The sequence below is a fragment of the Chlorocebus sabaeus genome, chromosome 2, assembly GCF_047675955.1.
Source record: "Chlorocebus sabaeus isolate Y175 chromosome 2, mChlSab1.0.hap1, whole genome shotgun sequence".
In the NCBI taxonomy this organism is placed as follows: Eukaryota; Metazoa; Chordata; class Mammalia; order Primates; family Cercopithecidae; genus Chlorocebus; species Chlorocebus sabaeus.
In genome coordinates this window covers 1,881,337-1,904,584 of record NC_132905.1, presented here as the reverse complement: position 1 = coordinate 1,904,584, position 23,248 = coordinate 1,881,337, and the positions used below count along the sequence as shown (strand labels likewise).

The 23,248-nt window shown below is 51.6% G+C and overlaps 1 protein-coding gene across 2 annotated transcripts in view; it reads left to right on the top strand.

Annotated features, from left to right (window-relative positions):
• The window catches only part of OSBPL2 (oxysterol binding protein like 2), a 58,416-nt gene extending 40,874 nt beyond the window's left edge, over positions 1 to 17,542 (top strand). Inside the window, exons 7-14 of one of the 2 annotated variants that reach the window (XM_008011911.3) lie at positions 632 to 814; positions 2,464 to 2,571; positions 3,236 to 3,325; positions 5,447 to 5,570; positions 7,752 to 7,880; positions 10,122 to 10,245; positions 12,604 to 12,694; positions 15,044 to 17,542. In XM_008011911.3, coding sequence (XP_008010102.2) covers positions 632 to 814; positions 2,464 to 2,571; positions 3,236 to 3,325; positions 5,447 to 5,570; positions 7,752 to 7,880; positions 10,122 to 10,245; positions 12,604 to 12,694; positions 15,044 to 15,146 — 952 coding nt within the window. In that variant the 3' untranslated portion in view covers positions 15,147 to 17,542. The remainder of the gene's footprint in view (positions 1 to 631; positions 815 to 2,463; positions 2,572 to 3,235; positions 3,326 to 5,446; positions 5,571 to 7,751; positions 7,881 to 10,121; positions 10,246 to 12,603; positions 12,695 to 15,043) is intronic. The other variant, XM_008011927.3, reaches the window with a different exon arrangement.
• The last annotated feature ends 5,706 nt before the right edge of the window (positions 17,543 to 23,248 follow it).

Below are 23,248 nucleotides of genomic sequence, written 5' to 3'. Positions count from 1 at the left end.
TAATTATGTGGTTTAGCTTTTCTAATTTTTAATGACTACACCTGTAGGTGTATTCACAGTTCCGGAACAATTAAAAGCTGACATTTTGATTGAAAAAGAGAGTATACTAAAAATCCTGTTTCCTGGACAGGAATATTTTGGGGTATAAGCCATTCCATCCCTTCAGGGGCCTGGTAGAAGGGCGAGGAAGGGGCACCCTCTTCAGAAAGGGTTTAGTGTCCTGAGTTCCTGGGCAGTGGGGGTCCCTCGGGGTTGAGGGTTTGGAGTCAGGGGTCTGTAAGGGTCACTTATCCACATCTCTGGGCACCTCTGGCGAGACACCGCTGTGACTCAGGCGGTCCCATGGAGAGCAAGCGGGGCGTTGGGGTGGAGGCCCCCTCCTGCACCATTGCCCTCTCTGGGTGGGTCAGATGTGCTCTGGAAGCTGTGTTTATGTGTGTGTCTCTTGCCAATGTTAGGCCGAGTGCGATGTCGGAGAGGCGGTGTTGGGTGTTTCTGCCACATCTTGTGACACGGAGGGCCCGTGCTTCCCAGCGTCCCGTGAGGGGCTCTGCACGATGTCTGAGCTGCCCTTTCTTTTATTTTGCTGCCATTAATGTGTCTGTTTCTCTTTTTCTTTTCTTGGACCTAGGGAAGATTTAGGATTCAGATTTATATCGGAACAGGTCAGTCACCATCCCCCTATCAGTGCGTTCCACTCGGAAGGCCTCAACCATGACTTCCTGTTCCATGGCTCCATTTACCCCAAGCTCAAGTTCTGGGGCAAAAGCGTGGAGGCGGAGCCCCGAGGCACCATCACACTGGAGCTGCTCAAGTGAGTATTGGTGCGTCCTGCCGAGAGCCGCCTCCTGCAGAAACTGAAATGGGTGCTGGCGATGTGGAGGGAAGCCTTCCTTCCGGAGGAAACCCTGGGATTTTTCTCCTGAGGTGGTGACCTCCCCACAGCAGAAACGTCTTCAGATGAGCTTCCTGACCAGGGTCCCGTGTGGCTGGGGGGCGCCCTCACCTCTGCAGTTGGAATTCGCACCCCTTTCAGTCATCATTCATTGTATTCCTTGTCTTTTGCTGCCTAACAGCCCCAAATATAGCAGCTTCCACACCAGTCTGGCAGGGTTTCTGAGGGCTGGGGACCGTGAGGTTGCGGTGGGGAATGAGGGTTGGGTTACCCATGGTGCCTGTGTCCTGGTTCCCCTTCTTGCCTGCTGGCAGGGCCCCTTCAGGGCTGCTTGCTGCAGGGTCCTGCCTCCCACGGGGGAGAGAGCTGAGAAGGAAGCCAGGGAAGTGGCCCTTTGCACACTCCCCCAGCCTGTGCTTATGTGGCAGGGGTGACTTAGGGTTGGAATTTGAAACAGCATTGGAGGGGGGCCCTCCGAGAGGCCGCTCACTGCCGCTCTTCACTGTCAGCCTGAATGCTTCCCAAGCCAGTGTCCACCAAAGACACCTCAGAGCAAAACACAAGTCTCCAACAAACGCCGGCCCCTAAGACCTGGCAGACATAGACCGGATGCTGGCGTCCTCCTGGGCCACCAGTCCGGAGATGCGAGTCTTGCCAAGCCACTGCCTACGGTCTTGTTGTAGGCACCAGGTCCTAACAATACATACAGAAATAAGTAATAAATGACACCTTGCCTGATGAAGCATTCGATGTGGGTTTTGCTTCACATTGGCCCTGCCTGGGTGGTGGCTAGAAGGTTCCACAAGGACCTGGAGAAGCACCTGAGAGTGTATCCCGGGGCTGGTGCAGCCTTGTGCCTGTTGTGCAGTGGCCTTGCTCTCTTAGGAAGAGGCGTGCAGAAATGAAAAGTTGCACACCTTGCTGATAAAGTTGCACACCTTGCTGATGAATGCATTTGGGTTCCACCCCCAGGAAGTTCAGAGAATTCCACACGTGTCGCAAACTACCCTGCTCTGAGTGGATTTCTGCCTTCACTGTGGCTCCTCCACATAGCCCCTTAGAACATGGGGCTGCTGATCAGCTGTCTCACATTTGTGGGGTGTTTTCTTCTTGGGCGGGGCCATTTGGGAGGATGAGGAATAAAAGAAACAAGTATGTGGAGTGCGGTGAAAACCCTGCACCCCTCCACAGCCACATGCTGGCTCCTCAGATAGCCAGGGCTGCATGCCCAGGACCCTGCATTACTGCCATGTGTGTTTGGGGAGGTCGCTTTTCTTTTGACGACTTCACAGGAAAGCCATTTCTCTTTGTTCAGTCTTCTTTGATTGCTTATTAACATGTCTTGACATTTAAGTAGAAAGCTTTGTAGATGCTACAAAGGAAAGAAGAAGTACATTTCAAACGCATACTAAATACACAGCCTCCGTCGCAGGGGCTTCAAAGCAGCATGCTGCTGTCCCGCGGGCGCCAGCTGCTGTGACCCAGCACTGCCTGGTCGTTGCGTCTTAGGTCACGTCGTGTCTTGCCTTTTCTGCGCTCTGACCGCTTGTTTTCTGGTGTCTTCACAGACATAACGAAGCCTACACCTGGACCAACCCCACCTGCTGTGTCCACAACGTCATCATCGGGAAGCTGTGGATAGAGCAGTATGGGACAGTGGAGATTTTAAACCACAGGTGACAGCACCCCACTGTTGGGTGAGAGTGCGAGGCTCCGGGTGGGGATGGTGAGCCAGGGAGCGTGAGCGTCCGTGCTCCTGGTGGGTTTTAGCTCAGCCTCAACGAGCTGCTGCCGTGTCCCCACCAGCCCAGGCATAGCAGCTGCCTGGACTTGACTCTGACCGGTGTTGGCCGTGGGTGCTCCTCGTTCACGGCCTTATTCGTAGTCACGGTCGTTACTTGAAGGCTTTGAGCTATGCCGAAGAGCTGTGTCATTGCCAGGTGCAGCGCGGTGGCCGTCCGCAGCCATTGGCCACTGTCCAGGCTCGAATGCCCTCTTCCTGGAAGCTTATGACTGGTGGGCTTTGCCTTTTCACCACTTTAGTGAGGTATAATTGATGCATCATACGTTTCACCTGTTCTGAGTGGACACTTAAGTGATTTTTAATAAATTGACCGAATCATGGAGCTATCCCCACAGCCCGTTTCAAACACTTCCATCGCTCTAATTTCCAACATTTCCAGTTTCAAACACTTCCATCGCCCCAAAGGCCCACCGCACCCATTCGCAGTCAGCCCCCGCCTGCCCCAGGGTCCTCCATCGCGCTTCCCCCATTACAGAGTTGCCCTTTCTGGCTGTTTGCTGTCTTGCAGCAGAAACCTGTGTTTGTTTTTCCCACAGAACTGGACATAAGTGTGTGCTTCACTTTAAACCATGTGGATTATTCGGAAAAGAACTTCACAAGGTGGAAGGACACATTCAAGACAAAAAGTAGGTCCTTGCCAGGTGGTTCATGGGGCACCACTGCAGCCTGTGTGTCCACGTTAGAGGGCTGAGGTGCTCCTGGGCCTGCATGTGCCGACGTGCACGAGACGCAGGTACACCAATGCCATCTGTTCGTGGTCCAGAAGTATGACTCCTTTTTGTTTTGGAAAGACATTTTGTTATTGAGCATACAAGAAAATGAAGGGTATTTTTGAATGTAGTTTCTAGGTGGCTTGTTACTGGGGCCATCTTCTTTTGATAACATGGTCTCGAGAAGTCAGCCGTTTCCACTGGGAGATGAGACAAGACTGCGTTTTGCGGCAGAGCTGAGGTGGGAAGTGTGGCCTTGCGCGTTCCCTCCCCCGGCAGGGCACCCCATGCACCCCGTCAGGCGAGACTCAAATGTGGTAGCTGGTGGGGTGTCCGTGTCACGTGACCGGTTCACTCCAGTCTGAATCAGGGACTTTCACAAGTTTTTGTGAGCAGAGGAATGGTCAGTACTGTTTTAGCAAATTTTTCAGTTTTTTTTTCTCTCCATTTGGGTTAATTACTTTGTAATCTGGGTCTCAATTTTTTTTTTCCCAGTAAGGAATTTGAGCCATAGAATGTCATGAAGTTCCTTCTATTTCCTAAAATTTAGACATTTCCCATTAGAAACTAGCCCCCAATGTAAAACAGTCAGGGCCAGGTGCAGTGGCTCATGCCTATAATCCCATCACTTTGGGAAGCCATGGTGGGCAGATCACCTGAGGTCAGGAGTTCGAGACCAGCCTGGCCAACATGGCTGTCTTTACTAAAACTACGTCTCTACTAAAACCCGTCTCTACTAGAAATACGAAAATTAGCCGGGTGTGATGGCGCACATCTGTAATCCCAGCTACTCGGGAGGCTGAGGCACAAGAATTGCTTGAGCCCAGGAGGTATAGGTTGCAGTGAGCCAAGATCATGCCAGTGCACTCCAGCCTGGGCGGCAGAGCAAGAGGCTGTCTCAAAAAAAAATAAGACAGTTGGTGTTTCTGCTCTGTCCACCCTCTAATATATACCAGAAATGCACCTGTTTCAACAGCCTTTAAATAAAATGGCCAGGCTTATGACTGACCGTTTCTCCCATAAAACATGTGAGGATCAACGTGTGGACCTAGAAGGGACAGCAGTCTTACAGTGCCTTGACGCCTCTGCCCCTTGGAACTCAGCCCAGGGAGCAGCTGGCTGTCTGTTTCCAGAAATGGGTGGGTGCGCCGAGGCCAATACTCGCTGACCCTCAGTGAGTGCACGTAGAGCGTGTTTTTCCAGAACTGGGCTGGGGCCCTGAGGCCAGACTCGCTGACCCTCAGTGAGTGCATGTAAAGTGTGTTTTGGTTTTCCGGTTTTCCATCCTAAATTTAAGGGTGCTCTGTCCTTGGAGACAGAGAGTTGTCCCCAGGTTGTCTGCTAGGTGAGGCCTGGCCCAGTTCCCCGTGTCTGTGTGCCGACTCTGCAAGGGCAGAGAGACACCCTCCCCTCCTGGGTCCTGAGCCTGTCAGAGCTGCACTTCCAGGGGGTCTGTGGTCGCGGTTGACTCTTCCCAGCAAGAGGCGAAAAGAGAAAGAAAATGGAGCCTGGCACTATTTGGCGTCATCCCTTTTGGAATCGAGAGCTCTAGTGGCCACTCTGCAAAGGTCTCTGGGTTGTTATTGATGAAAACAGGCAGGTGGGGAACCAAAGATCAAGCAACATTGACTGCACTGATGGATAGAAAAGGGCTGAAGGACACACACAGCACATTCAGCATGTTGAAAATGTTCAGTGGGTGCCTGCAGCTTTACATTTTAAAACGCTCGCTCTTTTTTTGCCCCTTCCCATTTCCTGTAGGGGTTTCCATCCCTTCCCATCTCCTGCAGCCCCGTGGGCTGTCCGTCCTTTAGGTTTCCAGCCCTTCATTTTCCTTTCCATGGTGTGTATCAGGGCTTGGAATGGTCCCAGAATGCAAATTTTCATCTTTGCATTTATGTCCAGAGATGTCCCAAAATGCGTAAGAAAGCATGCCTGAGGGGGATTTATTCCAGGGTCAAAATTAAGGTGCTATGTGTTTAGACAAATAGTTTGTAATGACTAAAACTTGGCTTTAAAAATCCCATTTAATTACAGCAAAAAGAAGCTCTTTGTGATCTATGGCAAATGGACGGAATGTTTGTGGGGCATAGATCCCGTTTCGTATGAATCCTTCAAGAAGCAGGAGAGGAGAGGCGACCACCTGAGAAAGGCTAAGCTGGTAAGGGCCGGGGCATCCCTGGGCAGAGCTGAGCCCTGGGCGCTGAGGGCTATCAGGCCACTGCTGCCTTTCACTCACCTGCCAGGGGCGCAAGGAGCCTTTGGGCCCCAGCAGGAGAGATGAATGTGCAGAATTTGTCCAGTTGAACCACGTGTTGTGGGGTCCAGTATCAGTGGGGGGCGGGGGTTATCTGTATTTCTTTCCTTTTTTTTTTTTTTTTTTTTTTCCCCAAGGCAGGGTCTTCCTCTGTCACCCAGGTTGGAGTGCAGTGGTGTAGTCATAGCTCACTGCAGCCTCCAGTTACCAGGCTCAAGCGGTCCTCCCTCCTTAGCCTCCCAAGTGGCTAGGACTATAGGCATGCACCACCATGCCTGACTAATTTTTATTTTTTTGTAGAGATGGGTCTTGCTATGTTGCTCTTGAACTCCTGGGCTCAAGCAGTCCTCGCACCTCGGCCTCCCAAAGTGCTGGGATTACTAATAGACATGAACCACAACACCCAGCCGATTTATCTATATTTTGGTTGCATAGAGGCTGCTGCTATAAACTGTGGGCCCCAGTGCCCTAGAGTCATACATAGTCACTGGTCCCCATGGCTGGAAGTATCTGAGGGAACCTCAGGCAAGGCCATTTCTTTTCTGGAAACTCCAGGTTCTGGGTCCTTCTTAATAAATCTTCTCGCTTTCTTTGAGTTAGGCTAGACATATTTTTAAAAATCAAGTGAATTTCAATTTTTTGTTTTTGGTTGTGAGTACCAGATAATATATTCAACAGCCAGAAAGTATTGGCAAGGCTTTTCCCCACTAGAGCTTTGGAATACTTATTACCTTAAAACTAGTTGTTCTTGAACTTAAAAATAAAAGCGATAGTTCAAAAGAGGTGTCATATTTTCTACATAATGAATTGGAATGTACCAAGCCTGAAATGTTCGATGTTTATTTAACGGAAACATTCGGCCTCCTCTGGCTCCCAAGTGTTTTTTATGTTGTAGTTTTCACGTGTACCGTTAGACACCTTTTCTAATCACCCTCTTTTATTGAAAAAGGAAAATTCTGCTTACACACTAGACAGACCTAGAAGGGTAAATCCATTTAGTGATGTTTTTTGGTGCTTTCCTACTCCTTGAGGTGACCTAGAAACAGGAGAGTTTTCTGTGAAGGCTTGTCCTTGAGCCGCGGCTCTCCCTCGCCCAGCCTCGGGCCACGGGGCCTACAGCCAGTGTGAATACAGCCCTGCTGGTGCAGGAATCCCTGGGCTTTGACTCGCTTGTTTTCAGTCATCTCCTTGCACAGCTGCATCTGGAATCATTCTCTCCCTTTTCTAGGACCCATTGATTTTGAGAAGCAATGTGGCAGGTTTTTTCTTTTCATCAGGATGTAGAGAGTCTGAAATCCCCACACAGGAGCCATTTCTTGATGGAGGGCAAAGCTGCGCCATCTTGAAAGCTCTCAGTCCCAGAACCTGCCTTCTGGAGAGGTGCCGTGCGTAAGAATGAACATACTGCTTGGAAGGCACCGCCGCGTAGTCGCGCTCAGACTCCGTGAAGTGCCGTTTCACGTGTACCGCGTCTCCCAAAGGGAAACACGCCTGGCCACTGACCTCCTGTTGTCTCTGCTTTTGGTGTCAGTTAGAACACACAGCACAGCCCCACAAAGGGAGTGTGAGCTGCTTTAGGGACTGGGGTCCAGCTCCTCTCCATACAGTGATGGACAGACAGTGTCATAGACTGGAGAGGAAATTCGATTTTGTCCTTAGTTTAGGAAAAAAAAAGGCCGGGCGTGGTGGCTCACGCCTGTAATCTCAGTACTTTGGGAGGCCGAGGCAGGTAGATTGCCTGAGGTTAGGAGTTCAAGACCAGCCTGGCCAACGTAGTGAAACCCAATCTGTACTAAAAGTACAAAAAATTAGCTGGGTGTGGTAGTGGGTGCCTGTAATCCCAGCTACTCAGGAGGCTGAGGCAGGAGAATCTCTTGCACTCGGGAGGCGGAGGTTGCAGTGAGCCGAGATCGCACCACTATACTCCAGCCTGGGCAACAGAGCGAGACTCTGTCTAAAAAAAAAAAGCCGCCTGGCTCTGCTCAGGCATGGTGAGTGGTCTGAAAGGTGCTCTGAGAATAGCTGTCCTCCTGGCCAAGAGCGGCCTGACCATGGGCAGCCACCCAGCAGCGTTCTGTGTTTCAGGATGACAGCTCTGGGAAGGCTGACAGCGACGTGGCTGACGACGTGCCTGTGGCCCAGGAGACCGTGCAGGTCATTCCCGGCAGCAAGCTGCTCTGGAGGATCAACACCCGGCCCCCCAACTCTGCCCAGGTCTGTGTCCCTCTGTGGCCTGACGCCCCCGCTGTGAGGCCAGGCCTTACTGCCTGCCCACATCAGACCTGCCCCTGAGCCCAGCACCTTGGCTCTTCCCTGTCCTTGGGCCCTTGCGTGTCACCTTGCCTCAACCTGTTGTCCCAGAGCAGACGGAGGGGCCTCTGCCCGTGTTGAATTGGCTTCTGTTGTCCCTGGAGCTGTGTCCCAGCCCTGTGCTTGCCTGCCTTGGGGCCCGCTGTTGGGGCCAGGCACCGCTGCTCCAGGCACACATGCTTGCGCTTTCCCTGGGAACATCACAGACGCAGCCATTGCCGGCCAAGGCCCACACCGAGTGCATCTTATCAAAAGAGCCTTCCAGACCTGTTTGGGAGATTGCTTTTCTAACTTGTCAATTTAGATGCTTAAATGCATTGTGATATTTATTTTTGAAAATTGCACTTATAATTTTTATTAAATATAGATAAACTACATGTCTTATGACAAAATGTGATATATGGTTATATGATAAATATCACATGTAATATTTTAGTATCTTTTATAAATTCTTATTTATATATAAAATATATGCAACTTATGCAATTTTTTATGTCCCATAAACAGAGCAGAACGTGTAAAATACAGAAAAGGAAGCAAAACTTTCACTCTAAACACGTTATCTCAACAGTCGCTGTTATCATTTGATTAGAGTATGAACTGCTTTAACAATGCTGTTTTCTTTTTTGATAGAGGCAGAGTCTCGCTCTGTCACCCAGGCTGCAGTGCAGTGGTGTGATCTTGGCTCACTGCAGTCTCCAAGTTCTGGGCTCAAGTGATCCTCCCACCTCAGCCTCCCAAGTAGCAAGGAACACAGGCGTGTGCCACCATGCCAGACTAATTTTCTATTTTTTGTAGAGAGGAGGTCTTGCTATGTTGCCCAGGCTGGTCTCAAACTCCTGGCCTCAAGCAATCTTCCTGCCTTGGCCTCCTGAGTTGCTGGGACCACAGGCATGAGACACTGTGGCCTGCCAACGATACTGTTGGTATTTTAAATTTATTATTAGGAAAATTGCTTATGTATTTTTTCAGGGAAGTCTCTTTAACGATAACTTGTGCTTCCAGCCTTTGGCTCAGCATATGTGTTGAGTCCTTCTGCCTGCCAGGCCCTGTGGGCCTGGGCTCTGGGACCGGGCGGATGAGGTCCCAGCAGGGAGGTGGAGCAGGTGGTTGACTCACACCTGAGAGCCAGGTGGTGCCTTGGGTGCTAGGGAGGGCATCTGAGTGCTGTGGCTTCAGTCATGGGGGAGGGATGGGGGTGTCTAGGGATTGCATTTGGGCGGAGGGGACAGCCAGGGCAGAGCCCCCTGGAGTAGACTAGTGTATGAGGGCTAGAAGGCCCAGGGGGCCATGGGGATGAGGGTGGGGGGAGTGCAGGGGTCTCCGGATGACTTCAGTATTTGTTATGAGTGATACGGGGCCCCATGAATCATTTGAACAGGGAATGACGGGTGCGGTTGATGTTTCCTGTGGCCTTTCTGGCTGCTTGTTGATATGCTGTGAGGGCAGCAACCGAAGAGGGAGGACACGGGTGGCGGCTGGAGGGCCTGGCTGTGGCAGGAGGACCTGAGTGGAGCCGGGGCCCTGAGGGCTGCAGAAGCCAGGAGGCTGTGGGTGCAGGGTGCCGCTACAGGCCTGCTCGGGTGTGCTGTCCACGAGACACTGAGCAGACAGCTGCAAGCCAGAAGTCAGGCAGCGCAAGGCTCTGGTTGTCCTAGGCATGGGGGGACTGTCATGCCCTAAGCATTCGGGTTTTTAATGTGACAGATTAGCTTGCTCCCAGGGCTGAGGCTTTGGCAGCTGCAGGGGTAAAGAGGAGGAATCTGTGGGCAGGTGTGGCTGAGGGCAGGGAAGGAGCAGGTACAAGCTGAGGGTTTAGGAGTGGGAGACAGGTAGCGTGGCCGAAGTGTTTCCAGCAAGCTGGTGACAAATCTGTCAATGAAATTGTGAAGATAGAAAAAGAAATGTGTATGAGTTTTGCCGTCACACCTCAGAATGCAAACATTACAGCCACAGTGCGTGATACGCGCTTAGTGAAGATGGCAGAGGCATGGAATTTGCGGGTGGAAGACGTGAGTGGAAGTAGGTTCCCATGGTGGCAGTCAGGTAGCACCTGTGGGGTTTCAGAGGCCCACTGGGGGTCTTGGAGCATCGTCCATGGTTCAGTGGCCCTGCTGAGGTCGCATCTCTGTGCCTGCTCCACAGATGTATAATTTCACCAGTTTCACTGTGAGCCTCAACGAGCTGGAGACAGGCATGGAGAAGACCCTGCCACCCACGGACTGCCGCCTGCGCCCTGACATCCGCGGCATGGAGAATGGCAACATGGGTGCGTCCCTGCAGTCAGAGGAGGGAGCTGGGGCCAAGGGCGCCCTGGCTAGGGTGGGAGAGCACAAAGCACTCGCTGGCAGAAGCCAGGCTCTCCCCTACAAGGGGAGCCTGGTCCCTCTCCCTAAACAAACAGGCAGGCTGCAGGCCTTCCAGCTAGGCTTCTCAGACCATCTGCGGTGATGAGCTTTAAAGATCTCTTGCCTGCCTCAGACCAAACCTTTTGTAAATAAATTAAAATTACATTACTAGAAAATGAAATGAAAAAGAATACATACAAAGTACAAGTCCTAGGCCAGGCGTGGTGGCTCACGCCTATAATCCCAGCACTTTGGGAGGCCAAGGCAGGTGGATCACCTGAGGTCAGGAGTTCGAAACCAGCCTGGCCAACATGGCGAAACCCTATCTCTACTAAAAATACAAAAAATTAGGCAGGCATGGTGGTGTCCAACTGTAATCCCAGCTTCTCAGGAGGCTGAGGCACAAGAATCACTTGAACCCAGGAGGTGGAGGTGACAGTGAGCCGAGATTGTGCCACTGCACTCCAGCCAGGACGACAGAGCGAGACCCTGTCTCATCAACAACAAAAGACACAGTAAAAACAAAGTGCAAGTTCCTCATTTTTTATTATTAAACAAAAGTTAAGATTACATTTTGAAAACTGCAGGTGTTCCACCGTGAGGATCCGTGTAGCCCTCAGTGCAGTCACTGGCCCGTGTGTGGTGTGTCCTGCAGCCTCACACTCTCCCGGTGGGCTCTGCATGCAGTATTCGTCTGTAATGTGGCTGATGAACAACTGTCTCTCTCACTCACTCATCTCGATGGAATCCGCAGGGAACCTCCTGGCTGAGGAGGCATATCTAAAGTGTCCTGGGTTTTGAGTTAGTGATGTTTCATTTATTTATTTTTAGAGTCGGGATCTCACTCTGTCGCCCAGGCTGGAGTAAGGTGGTGCGATCTCGGCTCACTGCAGCCTCAACCTCCCAGGTTCAAGTGATCCTCCTGCCTCAGCCTCCCAAGTAGCTGGGGCTACAAGTGCATGCCACCACACCTGGCTAATTTTTGCAGGTTGTTTTTTAGACAGAGTCTCGCTGTGTCCCCCAGGCTGGAGTGCAGTGGCGCGATTTCGGCTCACTGCAAGCTCCGCCTTCTGGGTTCAGGCTGTTCTCCTGCCTAAGCCTCCCAAGTAGCTGGGACTACAGGCACCCACCACCACGCCTGACTGATTTTTTATATATTTTAATAGAGATGGGGTTTCACCGTGTTAGCCAGGATGGTCTCAATCTCCTGACCTCACAATCCACCCGCCTCGGCCTCCCAAAGTGCTGGGATTATAGATGTGAGCCACTTCGCCCGGCCAGGGTTTTTTGTTTGTTTGTTTGGTTTTTTTTTTTTTTCCTTTGAGACGGAGTTTCACACTTGTTGCCCAGGCTGGAGTGCAATGGTGTGATCTCGGCTCACTGCAACGTCCGCCTCACAGGTTCAAGAGATTCTCCTGCCTCAGCCTCCCGAGTAGCTGGGTTTACAGGTACCTGCCACTATGCCCAGCTAATTTTCATATTTTTAGTAGAGACAGGGTTTTACCATGTTGGCCAGCCTGGTTTCAAACTCCTGACCTCAGGTGATCTACTCGCCTTGGCCTCCCAAGGTGCTGGGATTACACTGCACCTGGCCTAATTTTTGTATTTTTTTATAGAGATGGGGTTTTGCCAAGTTGCCCAGGCTGGTTTCCAGCTCCTGGGTTCGAGCGATCCGCCTACCTCAGCCCTTGGAAGTGCTGGGATGCAGGCATGAGCCACCGCACCTGGCTTACATTAGTGATGTGTTCGGAGAGAAACCCAGCTCACGAGGAGTGTGACTTGGGAAGGGATGTAACTTCTCATGCTTTGTATTCAGAATATATGCCCAGTCCTTCAGAGAAGCCACATGGCAGTTACCCTGGAAGGTTAAGGCTAAATGGAGCTCGTCTTTGGTTGAAAGATGGGCTCTGATTTGCACAGCCCGTGGTGGGGCTGGCTTCCCGTCCTGAGCGCCTGCTCGCACACTAGGCATCAGGTGGTGCTCAGGCCCTGCCTGTCCTTCAGATTCCGGCACCCGCAGACTTTGAGTCGCGCTGTCGTAGAACGTGCAGCACACGCAGCCCCCCACTCTGCTCAGCTCCGTTTGGGAAGGGCCCCGTTGGCCGCTGGCAGCTGGCCTCGGCAGTTGTGATTGTGTTTGGTTTCCCAATCACAAAAGCTGTTGTCGGTGGCATTCCAGCCACAGTGAGACATGCCAGCTAGAGATCTAGGTGCACGGGGGGTGGCAGGGTACGGTTCTGAGGTCTCTGTCTAACCTAAACTGTTGGTTTCTATCCTAGATCTGGCCAGCCAGGAGAAGGAGCGGCTGGAGGAGAAACAGAGAGAAGCACGGAGGGAGCGGGCCAGGGAGGAGGCGGAGTGGCAGACGAGGTGAGTAGGTGGTAGCCACACAGGCTGGGGCAACGAGGAGTGAGGAGGCCCCACACACACCTGGGGATGGTGGGGAGCACCTTCTGTCACCCCTACACCCCTGTGGCTGGACAGTTGCTGTTCCATGGCTCCATTAAGGTAGTGACACCAGTGGTTGCCCCTGACCCATGTGGTTCCCACTGCCCAGGTGAGAGCCCATCCCAACTCAGTGCACACTTTGCCGAGACCATCCGGCTGGGGGTGGCCTGTGCAGAGCGCCTGTCACCTCAGACCTGGGTCTACTGCCAGGCCTCATGGTGTGTTGGCCCAAAGCTTTCTTCTCAACTGTGGCAAAGTTAAAGAGAAAATGTTGCCTGCATGTGGCTGCTCCCTTTAGGAAAACACAGCTGGTGAGTGTATGGTTGAGGTCCCCCAGGGCCACAGCCCCTGTGGGTCGGGAGGTGGCACCGTGTGGAGGCCACGCCTGTCACACCAATACTACATCTTCCTGTCAGCGCCACTCAGGCTGATCTTCACACTGTGACCTGGAAAGGTTTTGTGAAAATTAAATCCCGTGTGCTGTGCCGTGGCATCTGCGCACACGGAGGCTGGGACGATGGCGTGGGCCCGCGTGGGTCTCACGGAAGCATCAGCTGCCAGGACGTGACTCCTGCTTCTGGAACTGTCCTAAGCTGGCTGTAGTTTATTCTGTAATAGTCATAAGAGAAAGGAACCATTGAATAAGGATCCAATCAGTAATGTACTGTAATAAGTATAATTTTAGGCCGGGCGCGGTGGCTCAAGCCTGTAATCCCAGCACTTTGGGAGGCCGAGACGGGCGGATCACGAGGTCAGGAGATCGAGACCATCCTGGTTCACACGGTGAAACCCCGTCTCTACTAAAAAAAAAATACAAAAAACCAGCCGGGCGAGGTGGCAGGCGCCTGTAGTCCCAGCTACTCGGGAGGCTGAGGCCGGAGAATGGCGTGAACCCGGGAGGCGGAGCTTGCAGTGAGCTGAGATCCGGCCACTGCACTCCAGCCTGGGCGACAGAGCTACACTCCGCCTCAAAAAAAAAAAAAAAAAAAAAAAAAAATAAGTATAATTTTAAAATGTATTTATAAGTAAAAGGTTTTAGTTTGTTAGAACAATCTTTGGGAATTTGTGAAGCATCTTAATTCTGTTAGGCCACCTACTTGGTAGGATTCATTTTCAAGGCCCAATAACAATGGTATCCAGTGATTTACTTGTGGCTGGCATTTTGAAACCAATTCTCACAGTTTGGGCTTCCAATTTAATTTAATACTAGGCTTTGAATGGTTTGATATTTGGAATTTGCCCTTAATCCAGAGAAAAATCAGCTTTAAAATAGTTAGCCTTTCCTCATTGTTTTGTTTTGTTTTGTTTTGTTTTTGAGACGGAGTCTCACTGTGTCGCCCAGGTTGGAGTGCAGTGGCGCAGTCTTGGCTCACTGCAAGCTCCGCCTCCCGGGTTCATGCCTTTCTCCTGCCTCAGCCTCCCGAATAGCTGGTATTACAGGCATGAGCCACCACGCCCAGCTAATTTTTTGTATTTTTAGTATTTTAGAGACGGGGTTTCACTGTGGTCTCGATCTCCTGACCTCATGATCCGCCCGCCTTGGCCTCCCAAAGTGCTGGGATTACAGGCGTGAGCCACTGTGCCCGGCCTCTTCATTGTTGTTTTAAAGTGTTAAAAAATATACTGTGAAAATAATGATCTTTTATCCTTTGAAGAAAATGTCTTCTCCTTTGTGAGTGCCGCCCCCCCACCCCACCTCCAACACTAAGGACACCCCTTGGGCCCTGAGTGCCAGTCGGGTGCTGTGGACGGCAGCTGAACCAGCCCCAAGGACTCCCCTTGGGCCCTGAGTGCCAACTGGGTGCTGCAGATGGCGGCTGAGCCAGCCCCAACACCCGGGCCCTGTGCTACCTTCTCTTTGCCTATAATGTCTTCCTTTGCCCTCAATTAAAAAATCAAATACTTGGTTTGCTTCAAATGAAAGCAAATATGAACAGTGTAACTGCTTTTGCCTTGAAAAGGGAGAGGCATTATTTAGGCTCCAGTAACTTCTCTGATAAGCGCCCAGTGTGAGGATTTTGTGTTGAGTTAAACCCTCCAGATTTTGTTGGGAAGTGAAATGGACATGGGTGGCTGCATATCTTTAGGTTCCAGCATTCACGTGACCACAGGATCAGTAATCCTCCATTGAGGTTGTTACCCTGGGCTGCATTTTAAAACCCATGGTACTGTGATGGTGCTGAGTTGGGGGAACACACTCCTGCCCCCAGAGCAGGGCTGCGTTTTCCTTTTGGGCTGAGCATCTTCTGACCCCTCCCTTGTGTCCGGCAGGTGGTTCTACCCAGGCAATAACCCCTACACTGGGACCCCCGACTGGTTGTATGCAGGGGATTACTTTGAGCGGAATTTCTCCGACTGCCCAGATATCTACTGAGGGCCTGGAGGGGCCTGGGGCCCGACCGGAGGCTGACGAGGCTGGACTTCCTCGAGTGGCCACTCTGAGCCTCGTCACAGCAGAAACCAACTTTTCTAACGACTGTGTTCGCGGCGACAGCACCGTCCCTGATCAAGGATGTAATTCTAATTCACTGTTGATTGCCAAACATTTCACTCTGCTGTGCCGTCTCTTCATAAAGCTTCACTTGGGATCATCGTCTTCATTAAGGTTTCAACAGGGAAATTCTTCACAGCGCCCTTTTCTGTGGCAGAAATCAGATGGGGCTTGTTTAGCTTCCAGCTCACTCTCAGTCATAGAATGTGTAGCTAAAGGAAGTAATGGGAAGGGGTTCATGTTCTCCTTATAATGCAGTGGCAAAAGGTTCTGAAAGTCTTTTAAACTCGAACCAGTGGGGGAGAGATGGATCTTGAAAATAATCCTGCAGAGAGCTTGATGAAGGCCAGGGCTTGCCTTCTAAATCACGGTCATACAGAAGCGAAGAGTCTCAGAGCATCAGGTCGAGTGAACGGTTGTCAGAGTCTGTATTTTTTAACAATCTTCAATAATGTAAAGATTACTTTTAAAATGTTTAAGTTAAAACTACTTGAATAGTATTTTGCTGAAGAGCAAGATATGCATTAATCACCGGTTTTATACTATCCAAAATGAAGTATCACCGTGACAACCCAGAGTGGGCAGAAGCATCGAGAGCATGACAGGAAATCCTAAGACTGCTCCCACCTCAGAGGCGTCCTGGCTCCAACTTGCGTGCCCTGTCGTCAGTGAGGCCTCGCTGTCACCGCACACCATGTCCATGTCTTCAAGGGGTTCATTTCTTCTTACACGTCGCGTGTACCCATAGCACTCTTGTGTTTCTGTTTTTCCCAGTATGCATGTTTAAAATAGAGGTGACAAGAATCACATCCGGTTGTGTGCTGTGGGAGGGTCAGAGGCAGAATCTACTTACAGTGGTGTAATTAAAGTTATTTAACCAAAAATAGGTATGTGTCCATCTCAGCATTCACCTTTATCAAGTGACTGATTTTCTTTTTTTTTTCTTTTTTTTGAGACGGAGTTTCGTTCTTGTTGCCCAGGCTGGAGTGCAATGGCACGATCTCGGCTCACCGCAACCTCCGCCTCCTGGGTTCAAGCGATTCTCCTGCCTCAGCCTCCCGAGTAGCTGGGATTACAGGCGTGCACCACCACACCTGGCTAATTTTGTATTTTTAGTAGACATGGGGTTTCACCATGTTAGTCAGGCTGGTCTCGAACTCCCAACCTCAAGTAATCTGCCTGCCTCAACCTCCCAAAGTGCTAGGATTACAGGCATGAGCCACTGCGCCTGGCCGTGACTGATTTTCTTTTTGTAGAATTGTCAACACGAGAGATCACAGTGGAGCACTTTGAATGAAGGACTGTCAGTTGTGTGCATGCACACACACTCAATGCACAGCTGTTTGGAGTCCAGGTTACTAAGGCTGGCACTTCTGAATGACAGGTGCCACCTGCGTGTGTCTTGGTTTCCACACCACACCTGTGATGGAAGCACTTCTAGAAGTGAACATGTGTTTTGAAAGCTTGATTTTGTAGCTTTGGAAGCTGGAAGCGATGGTGTTTGGTGCCAAGTCCTGTGTGGCTTTGGAAGCTGGAAGCGATGGTGTTTGGTGCAAAGTCCTGTGTGGCTTTGGAAGCTGGAAGCAGTGGTGTTCGGTGCCGAGTCCTGTGTCATCCTTAGGACCTGCGAGCTCCGTACCAGCCACTCAGAAGTGTCTGAACAGAAGCACTTGGTGACTTGTAACTGGGTCTGAGGATTTAGGATTGTGGCATTTTTCAAAGAGGAGACTTGGAAATCCCCAATGGCTGGAAGGTGGAGCCCATGTGCCTCTGGTGGAGGGTTACCTGCTTTTCCACACTGCGGCTGTGAACCAGCTCATTCTCCAAGAAAGATTAAAAGCTGAGAACATCCAAAGGTGAGACTCAGACACATTGAAAGTGACTGCATTTAGGGAAGTTTAATGACTTCTTACTGATCGTTCCAGTTCTTACTGGTTAAGATAATTTGCCAACAGGTTTGTTTCCAAGTCCTCTCCCAGCACCAGGCTCCTGGTATTTCAGGGGCTCGTTGGCTGCATAGACAGCCCCTCTTCTGCTGTCCCTGAGCACAGACACCAAACCGGAGGTGGAGGAAGAATGGTAGGAAGGCTGATTGCAAAGGCAGCTGTGTGTCAAAGGTTATTTTAACTTTTTATTATTTGTTATTGTTTCTGCAAATGCTAACACGTAAACTATGACCTAACTTTTGTCACCTTTGATATCTATTGAATGTTAAACATCTCTATTTAATAAAGATGGCCAGCACTTAATGTGTGCAAAGTGATGGCCTTCTCGTGGGCCATGTGTTTGGGTGTGAGTATGGCCTTGACCAAGGGTCTTGGTGCTTGATTCACTTTTAGAGATAGGGTCAGTTGCCCAGGCTTGAGTGCAGTGGTGCAATCATAGCTCACTGCAGCCTCGACTTCCTGGGCTCAAGCGGTCCTCCAGCCTCAGCCTCCCAAGTAGCTAGGACCATAGTCGCATGCCACCAAACCCAGCTATTTAAAAAAAAAAATTTGTAGAGACAGGATCTCACTGTGTTGCCCAAGCTGGCCTTGAACTCCTGGGCTCAAGTAGTCTTCCTGCCTCAGCCTCCCAGAGTGCTGGGATGACAGGTGTGAGCTACTGTACCAGGCCCTTGGTTCTTTTAAAATTAATCTTGTCATGTAGGATGTCCTTACAGAATGAAAAACCTAGCAAGTTTATTCCCCAACAGAACCTAATACCTTGATTGGATTCTATTGCTAATTGAAATTAGAATTCAGTTCCATGGTCAGTGGTTCAGGGTATATGTATTGTGAGCTGCTGGAGACAATGGTGAACAGGCGTGCCTCCCGGAGAGCTGAATGTGAAGCACATGTTGGCATCGCTGCTCACCAGGCTCACCCGGGATGATGGTGTGGATCGCTAGCCACATGCGACGTCTGCCCTGCCCTAGTGTCTGAGGCCGGTGAAGGGTCAGGTGTCACCAGCACCTGTAGCCTTCTCACCGGGCGAGGCTGGGGTTGTGGGAAGTGGGGACAGCCGGCTCTGGTCCCGGGCCCTGATGGGCATCCAGCATTTTGCTGATGCAGGCTGCCCTGAGGCCACACCCTCCAGAGACTGCTGTCTGGGCGGAGATTGAGCCAGCATCCCAGAGGCCTTGATCGTGGGGAGGCACCTGTGTGCGCCATGTGTTTCCCAGCCTCCATTGGCAAGTGGGAAAGCTGGCACAGAAGAGCGGTGCCTGCAGGTGCTTCCGGTCACCACCACCGCTCCCAGACACCATCTCCAGAACTCATGGCATCTGTGCTGGTTGGAGGGTCAGGGCTACAACTCTGCCTGACAAGCAGTCTGCTGCAGGGGACGCAAATGTCAGACCCAGCAGGGCCCAGCACTTGAAGTGCCACATGCCACCCTGGTGGCCTCCGGGCACCCCACTGTCCACGTGTCTGAGCATGGAGCTGTCCATCTGGGGCACTGGCCTTAAACACCAAGGACCTGCCACGGTTTGCCAGACACATCCGAACACAAGGTCAGGAGGTTCGAACAGGACGAGAAAAATTCCTGGAGGCCTCCTCACAAGGCGTCCTGCGTCCTGTGTCCTGCTCTTTGGGGAAAATTTCTCCCCAGCGGAAATGGGGATTTACAAGTTTTAAAGGTCCTTGTCATTTCCGTGAAGGAAAACAAAGCAAAGACAGTTACAAGTTCCGATGAGCTTCCCACTGTGCTGGGCGACAGAGTTCACAGGGCGTGGGCGAGGGGCACAGCTGGACCCAGAGGAGAGTTCGATCCATCCGAAGGAAGTCATGATGGTCCCAGTTTTCTCTGATGGGCACGTCTGGACTTGCCTGTGTGTAAAGTGGGCACGAAAGACGGGGCCCCTGCGGTGGCCGAGAACTTGGCTGTGGCTCCTGCTGCTCGCCAGGCAGCGTGGGAGCTGGGTCTCCCTCGGGACCCCTCAAAAGATGTCCCTCACCGTCCTCTACAGGCTGACGTAAAATTTCTGGGAGGCAAAAGCCACGTTTGCCAATTCTGGGTACGAAGTTCACTTTGCAGTTGGTCCTTCGCTTGGTGAGCTTTGGGAGCCAGGCCTCTGTGGCCAGATGTTTAGAAGCGCGACGGTGGCTCTGCAGAGGGCGATGGCATGCAGCCGGGCGCTCCTGTTGCCCACGCCTCCCAGGCCCTCACCCCTCACCGTGCCTGCGCCCAGCTGCTCCTCCAGCGACATTCATCCCAGCAGGCAGCATGGACACGGCAGCTGAGAAAAGATGCCAGCAGAACACGCTTATTTTATAATATTTAATAACTCAGTGCCAATCTGCATTAACACAGTCATCCTCAGGTTTTTCAGAGGGCTGTGTACATATCTGTGAAAATAAATGTTAGCCTCTAAGTTTTGAATGAAGATTCTCTGAAGACGGGCAGCAGGTGATCTTTGTTTTACATTGAGCAATTTTTCACCATCTCAGCCGCTCTGGCCATTTTGAAAAGGGCTACAAATCTGCTATGCATGAAATCCTCATGCCCAGTTATCAGATGTTTGGACCGTGTGTTCCTGAGGATTGGCCAAGCAAATGCTCATTTCCAAAAACTGCCCTGTGGGGAGGAGACTGGGGAACACTCATGAGATCTGTTGGGTGGCACATGCAAGGGGTGGAGCACCCAGGTTCTCCAAGCAGCAGGAGGCTCTGATGGACTCCCCTCCACTGGCAGGGGGAGGCTACTGCTAGAAGCAGCGAAGTGCCTGGTGCCACAGGTTTCAGCTGCCTGCCTTCTGCCGTAAGTGGCCCCAGCACCTCCGTGCTTTTCAGGAGTGTGAGCTGAGCAGACACGGTCATCCCAGTGGTCACTGTGGCTGGGGCGGAGGGACACACGGTCCATGGGACGTCCATGCTCTTGGAATGCTCCAGGTGTGTGGCTGTGGGGTTCCACCATCATTGCCTGATTCTGGAGCCAGAGGCTCATCCCACACTGCCTGGTCTGCCCCACAGAGCATCAGCGCCATGTCAGATGAGGAGAGCAGCTCTCAGCAGACAACCAAGCCTGCCGCCCCACTCACGCTGACTTCCTGCCCTGCAGAACTGTGAGAAAGTAAGTTTCTGCTCTTTGTGAACTGCCTGGTCAGTGGTGGTGGTATGGCAGCACAGATGGACCGATGGTGGACCTCGATGCCAATGGCAGACTCTGGGTGCTGACCTGGTGTCGGCGCAGCTCACCGAACACCCAGGGGAACCAGAACTGTTCGCCCTCCGCTCAGTTGTGACTTGTCTTAGACATTTTTTAAATGTTAAAAAAAAAAAAAAAAAACGCAAGGCATGGTGGCTCACACCTGTAATTCCAGCACTTTGGGAGGTCGAGGTGGGTGGATCGCTCAAGTTCAGGAGTTCGAGACCAGCTCGGCCAACATGGTGAAACCCCATCTCTAATAAAAATACAAAAATTAGCTGGGCCTGGTGGCGTGCACCTGTAATCCCAACTACTCAGGAGGCTGAGGTGGGAGAACTGCTTGAACCCGGGAGGCGGGGGCTGCAGTGAGCTGAGATCAAGCCACTGCACTCCAGCCTAGGGGATAGAGTAAGACTCCATCTCAAAAAAAAAAAAAAAAAGTAAAAAGTTTAAAAAACCCTACCCCTGCCTAACGCTTTTCCCAAGTAGCCATGCCATTGGCGTTCCCAACTTTGCCTGGCACCTTCTGTCGTTTGCTTGTAGCCCCAGCAGGTGTATTTCATTGGCATTTCTCTCATGAGTAATGGTGTTGAGCAGCTTGCCACGGTGCCTTTGCCGCCTGCGACTTCTTCGGTGAAACATCCGGAGGTGTCTTCTGCTGACGTGGCGGCACGGCCCGGGCTTTCACCCGAGGAGCCTGCAGCACGTGGAGGGCGTCAGGGTGTGCTTTCTTCACAGTTTGGGGCTTTCTTGGGACAGGGTCTCGCTCTGTCACCCAGGCTGGAGTGCAGTGGTGCCATCACGGCTCACATCACGGCTCACTGCGGCCTTGACCTTCACGTCAGCCTCCCAAGTAGCTGAGACTACAGGCGTGCACCGCCACGCCTGGCTCTTGTTTCATTTGTCTTTTTGTAAAGACGGGGTCTCACTGTCTTGGTTAAGCTGGTCTTGAACTCCTGGGCTTCGAGGGACCCTCTCACCTTGGCCTCCCAAAGTGCTGGGATTACAGGTGTGAGCCATCGTGCAAGTCCAGGGCTTGTTTTTTTTGTTGTTGTTTTTTGTTTTTTGTTTTTTGTTTTTTTGCTAAACAGGATGAATAGAAATCTCCTTTAGGGGATCTCTTAATCCAAATCCTTGAGTTGAATGCGCGTGTCCCGGTGAGGCTGCTCCTCTAGATGCTGCAGGCATTTTGCAGACATCGTACCAACTGCCATCAGCGACCAATTAGATAGCGACAGCTGCGCCTGTCACACAGCCCTTCCAACCTTGCGTGTGCTTCAAGTCCGAGATTCCAACCTTGCGTGTGCTTCAAGTCCGAGATTCCAACCTTGCGTGTGCTTCAAGTCCGAGATTCCAACCTTGCGTGTGCTTCAAGTCCGAGATTCCAACCTTGCGTGTGCTTCAAGTCCGAGATTCCAACCTTGCGTGTGCTTCAAGTCCGAGATTCCAACCTTGCGTGTGCTTCAAGTCCGAGATTCCAACCTTGCGTGTGCTTCAAGTCCGAGATTCCAACCTTGCGTGTGCTTCAAGTCCGAGATTCCAACCTTGCGTGTGCTTCAAGTCCGAGATTCCAACCTTGCGTGTGCTTCAAGTCCGAGATTCCAACCTTGCGTGTGCTTCAAGTCCGAGATTCCAACCTTGCGTGTGCTTCAAGTCCGAGATTCCAACCTTGCGTGTGCTTCAAGTCCGAGATTCCAACCTTGCGTGTGCTTCAAGTCCGAGATTCCAACCTTGCGTGTGCTTCAAGTCCGAGATTCCAACCTTGCGTGTGCTTCAAGTCCGAGATTCCAACCTTGCGTGTGCTTCAAGTCCGAGATTCCAACCTTGCGTGTGCTTCAAGTCCGAGATTCCAACCTTGCGTGTGCTTCAAGTCCGAGATTCCAACCTTGCGTGTGCTTCAAGTCCGAGATTCCAACCTTGCGTGTGCTTCAAGTCCGAGATTCCAACCTTGCGTGTGCTTCAAGTCCGAGATTCCAACCTTGCGTGTGCTTCAAGTCCGAGATTCCAACCTTGCGTGTGCTTCAAGTCCGAGATTCCAACCTTGCGTGTGCTTCAAGTCCGAGATTCCAACCTTGCGTGTGCTTCAAGTCCGAGATTCCAACCTTGCGTGTGCTTCAAGTCCGAGATTCCAACCTTGCGTGTGCTTCAAGTCCGAGATTCCAACCTTGCGTGTGCTTCAAGTCCGAGATTCCAACCTTGCGTGTGCTTCAAGTCCGAGATTCCAACCTTGCGTGTGCTTCAAGTCCGAGATTCCAACCTTGCGTGTGCTTCAAGTCCGAGATTCCAACCTTGCGTGTGCTTCAAGTCCGAGATTCCAACCTTGCGTGTGCTTCAAGTCCGAGATTCCAACCTTGAGTGTGCTTCAAGTCCGAGATTCCTGACAGAAAGCAGCGTGTGCCCCCACTCACTCCGTGGCCACAGCTGGAGTCCTGGGCTGCTGGGTGCTCCAGGTGCCACACCCCACACACGCATAGAGCCCGTGCGCTGGCAGCAGGCACCCACAGTGCCCTCTGCAATGCCTGTCTGGCTGCGGCTTGTTTCCTCACTGCGGCGTGCTCATAGGAATGTGCGAATTTCACTTGAAGTGTAGGTAAAGAGTTCTGGGGTTTTTTGTTTGTTTTGAGCCATCCCAGGCCACAGGGCCACCAGGAACTGGAGGAAATGGTAAATCCAGGGCACTCTTGGCCACTTCGTTGGCCTCTGCACACTTGGCCCCTGCGGCTGTCTGTGACGTAAATAAGTGACACTTGCCTGCCACCCTCTTGCCGGGAAAGCCGGGTTGGGTTTTCTCATTTCCACTTTTTCCCTGTTTTACACGAGGGCACGAGGACGGGGCTGCAGTATCAGTGGCGCACCTA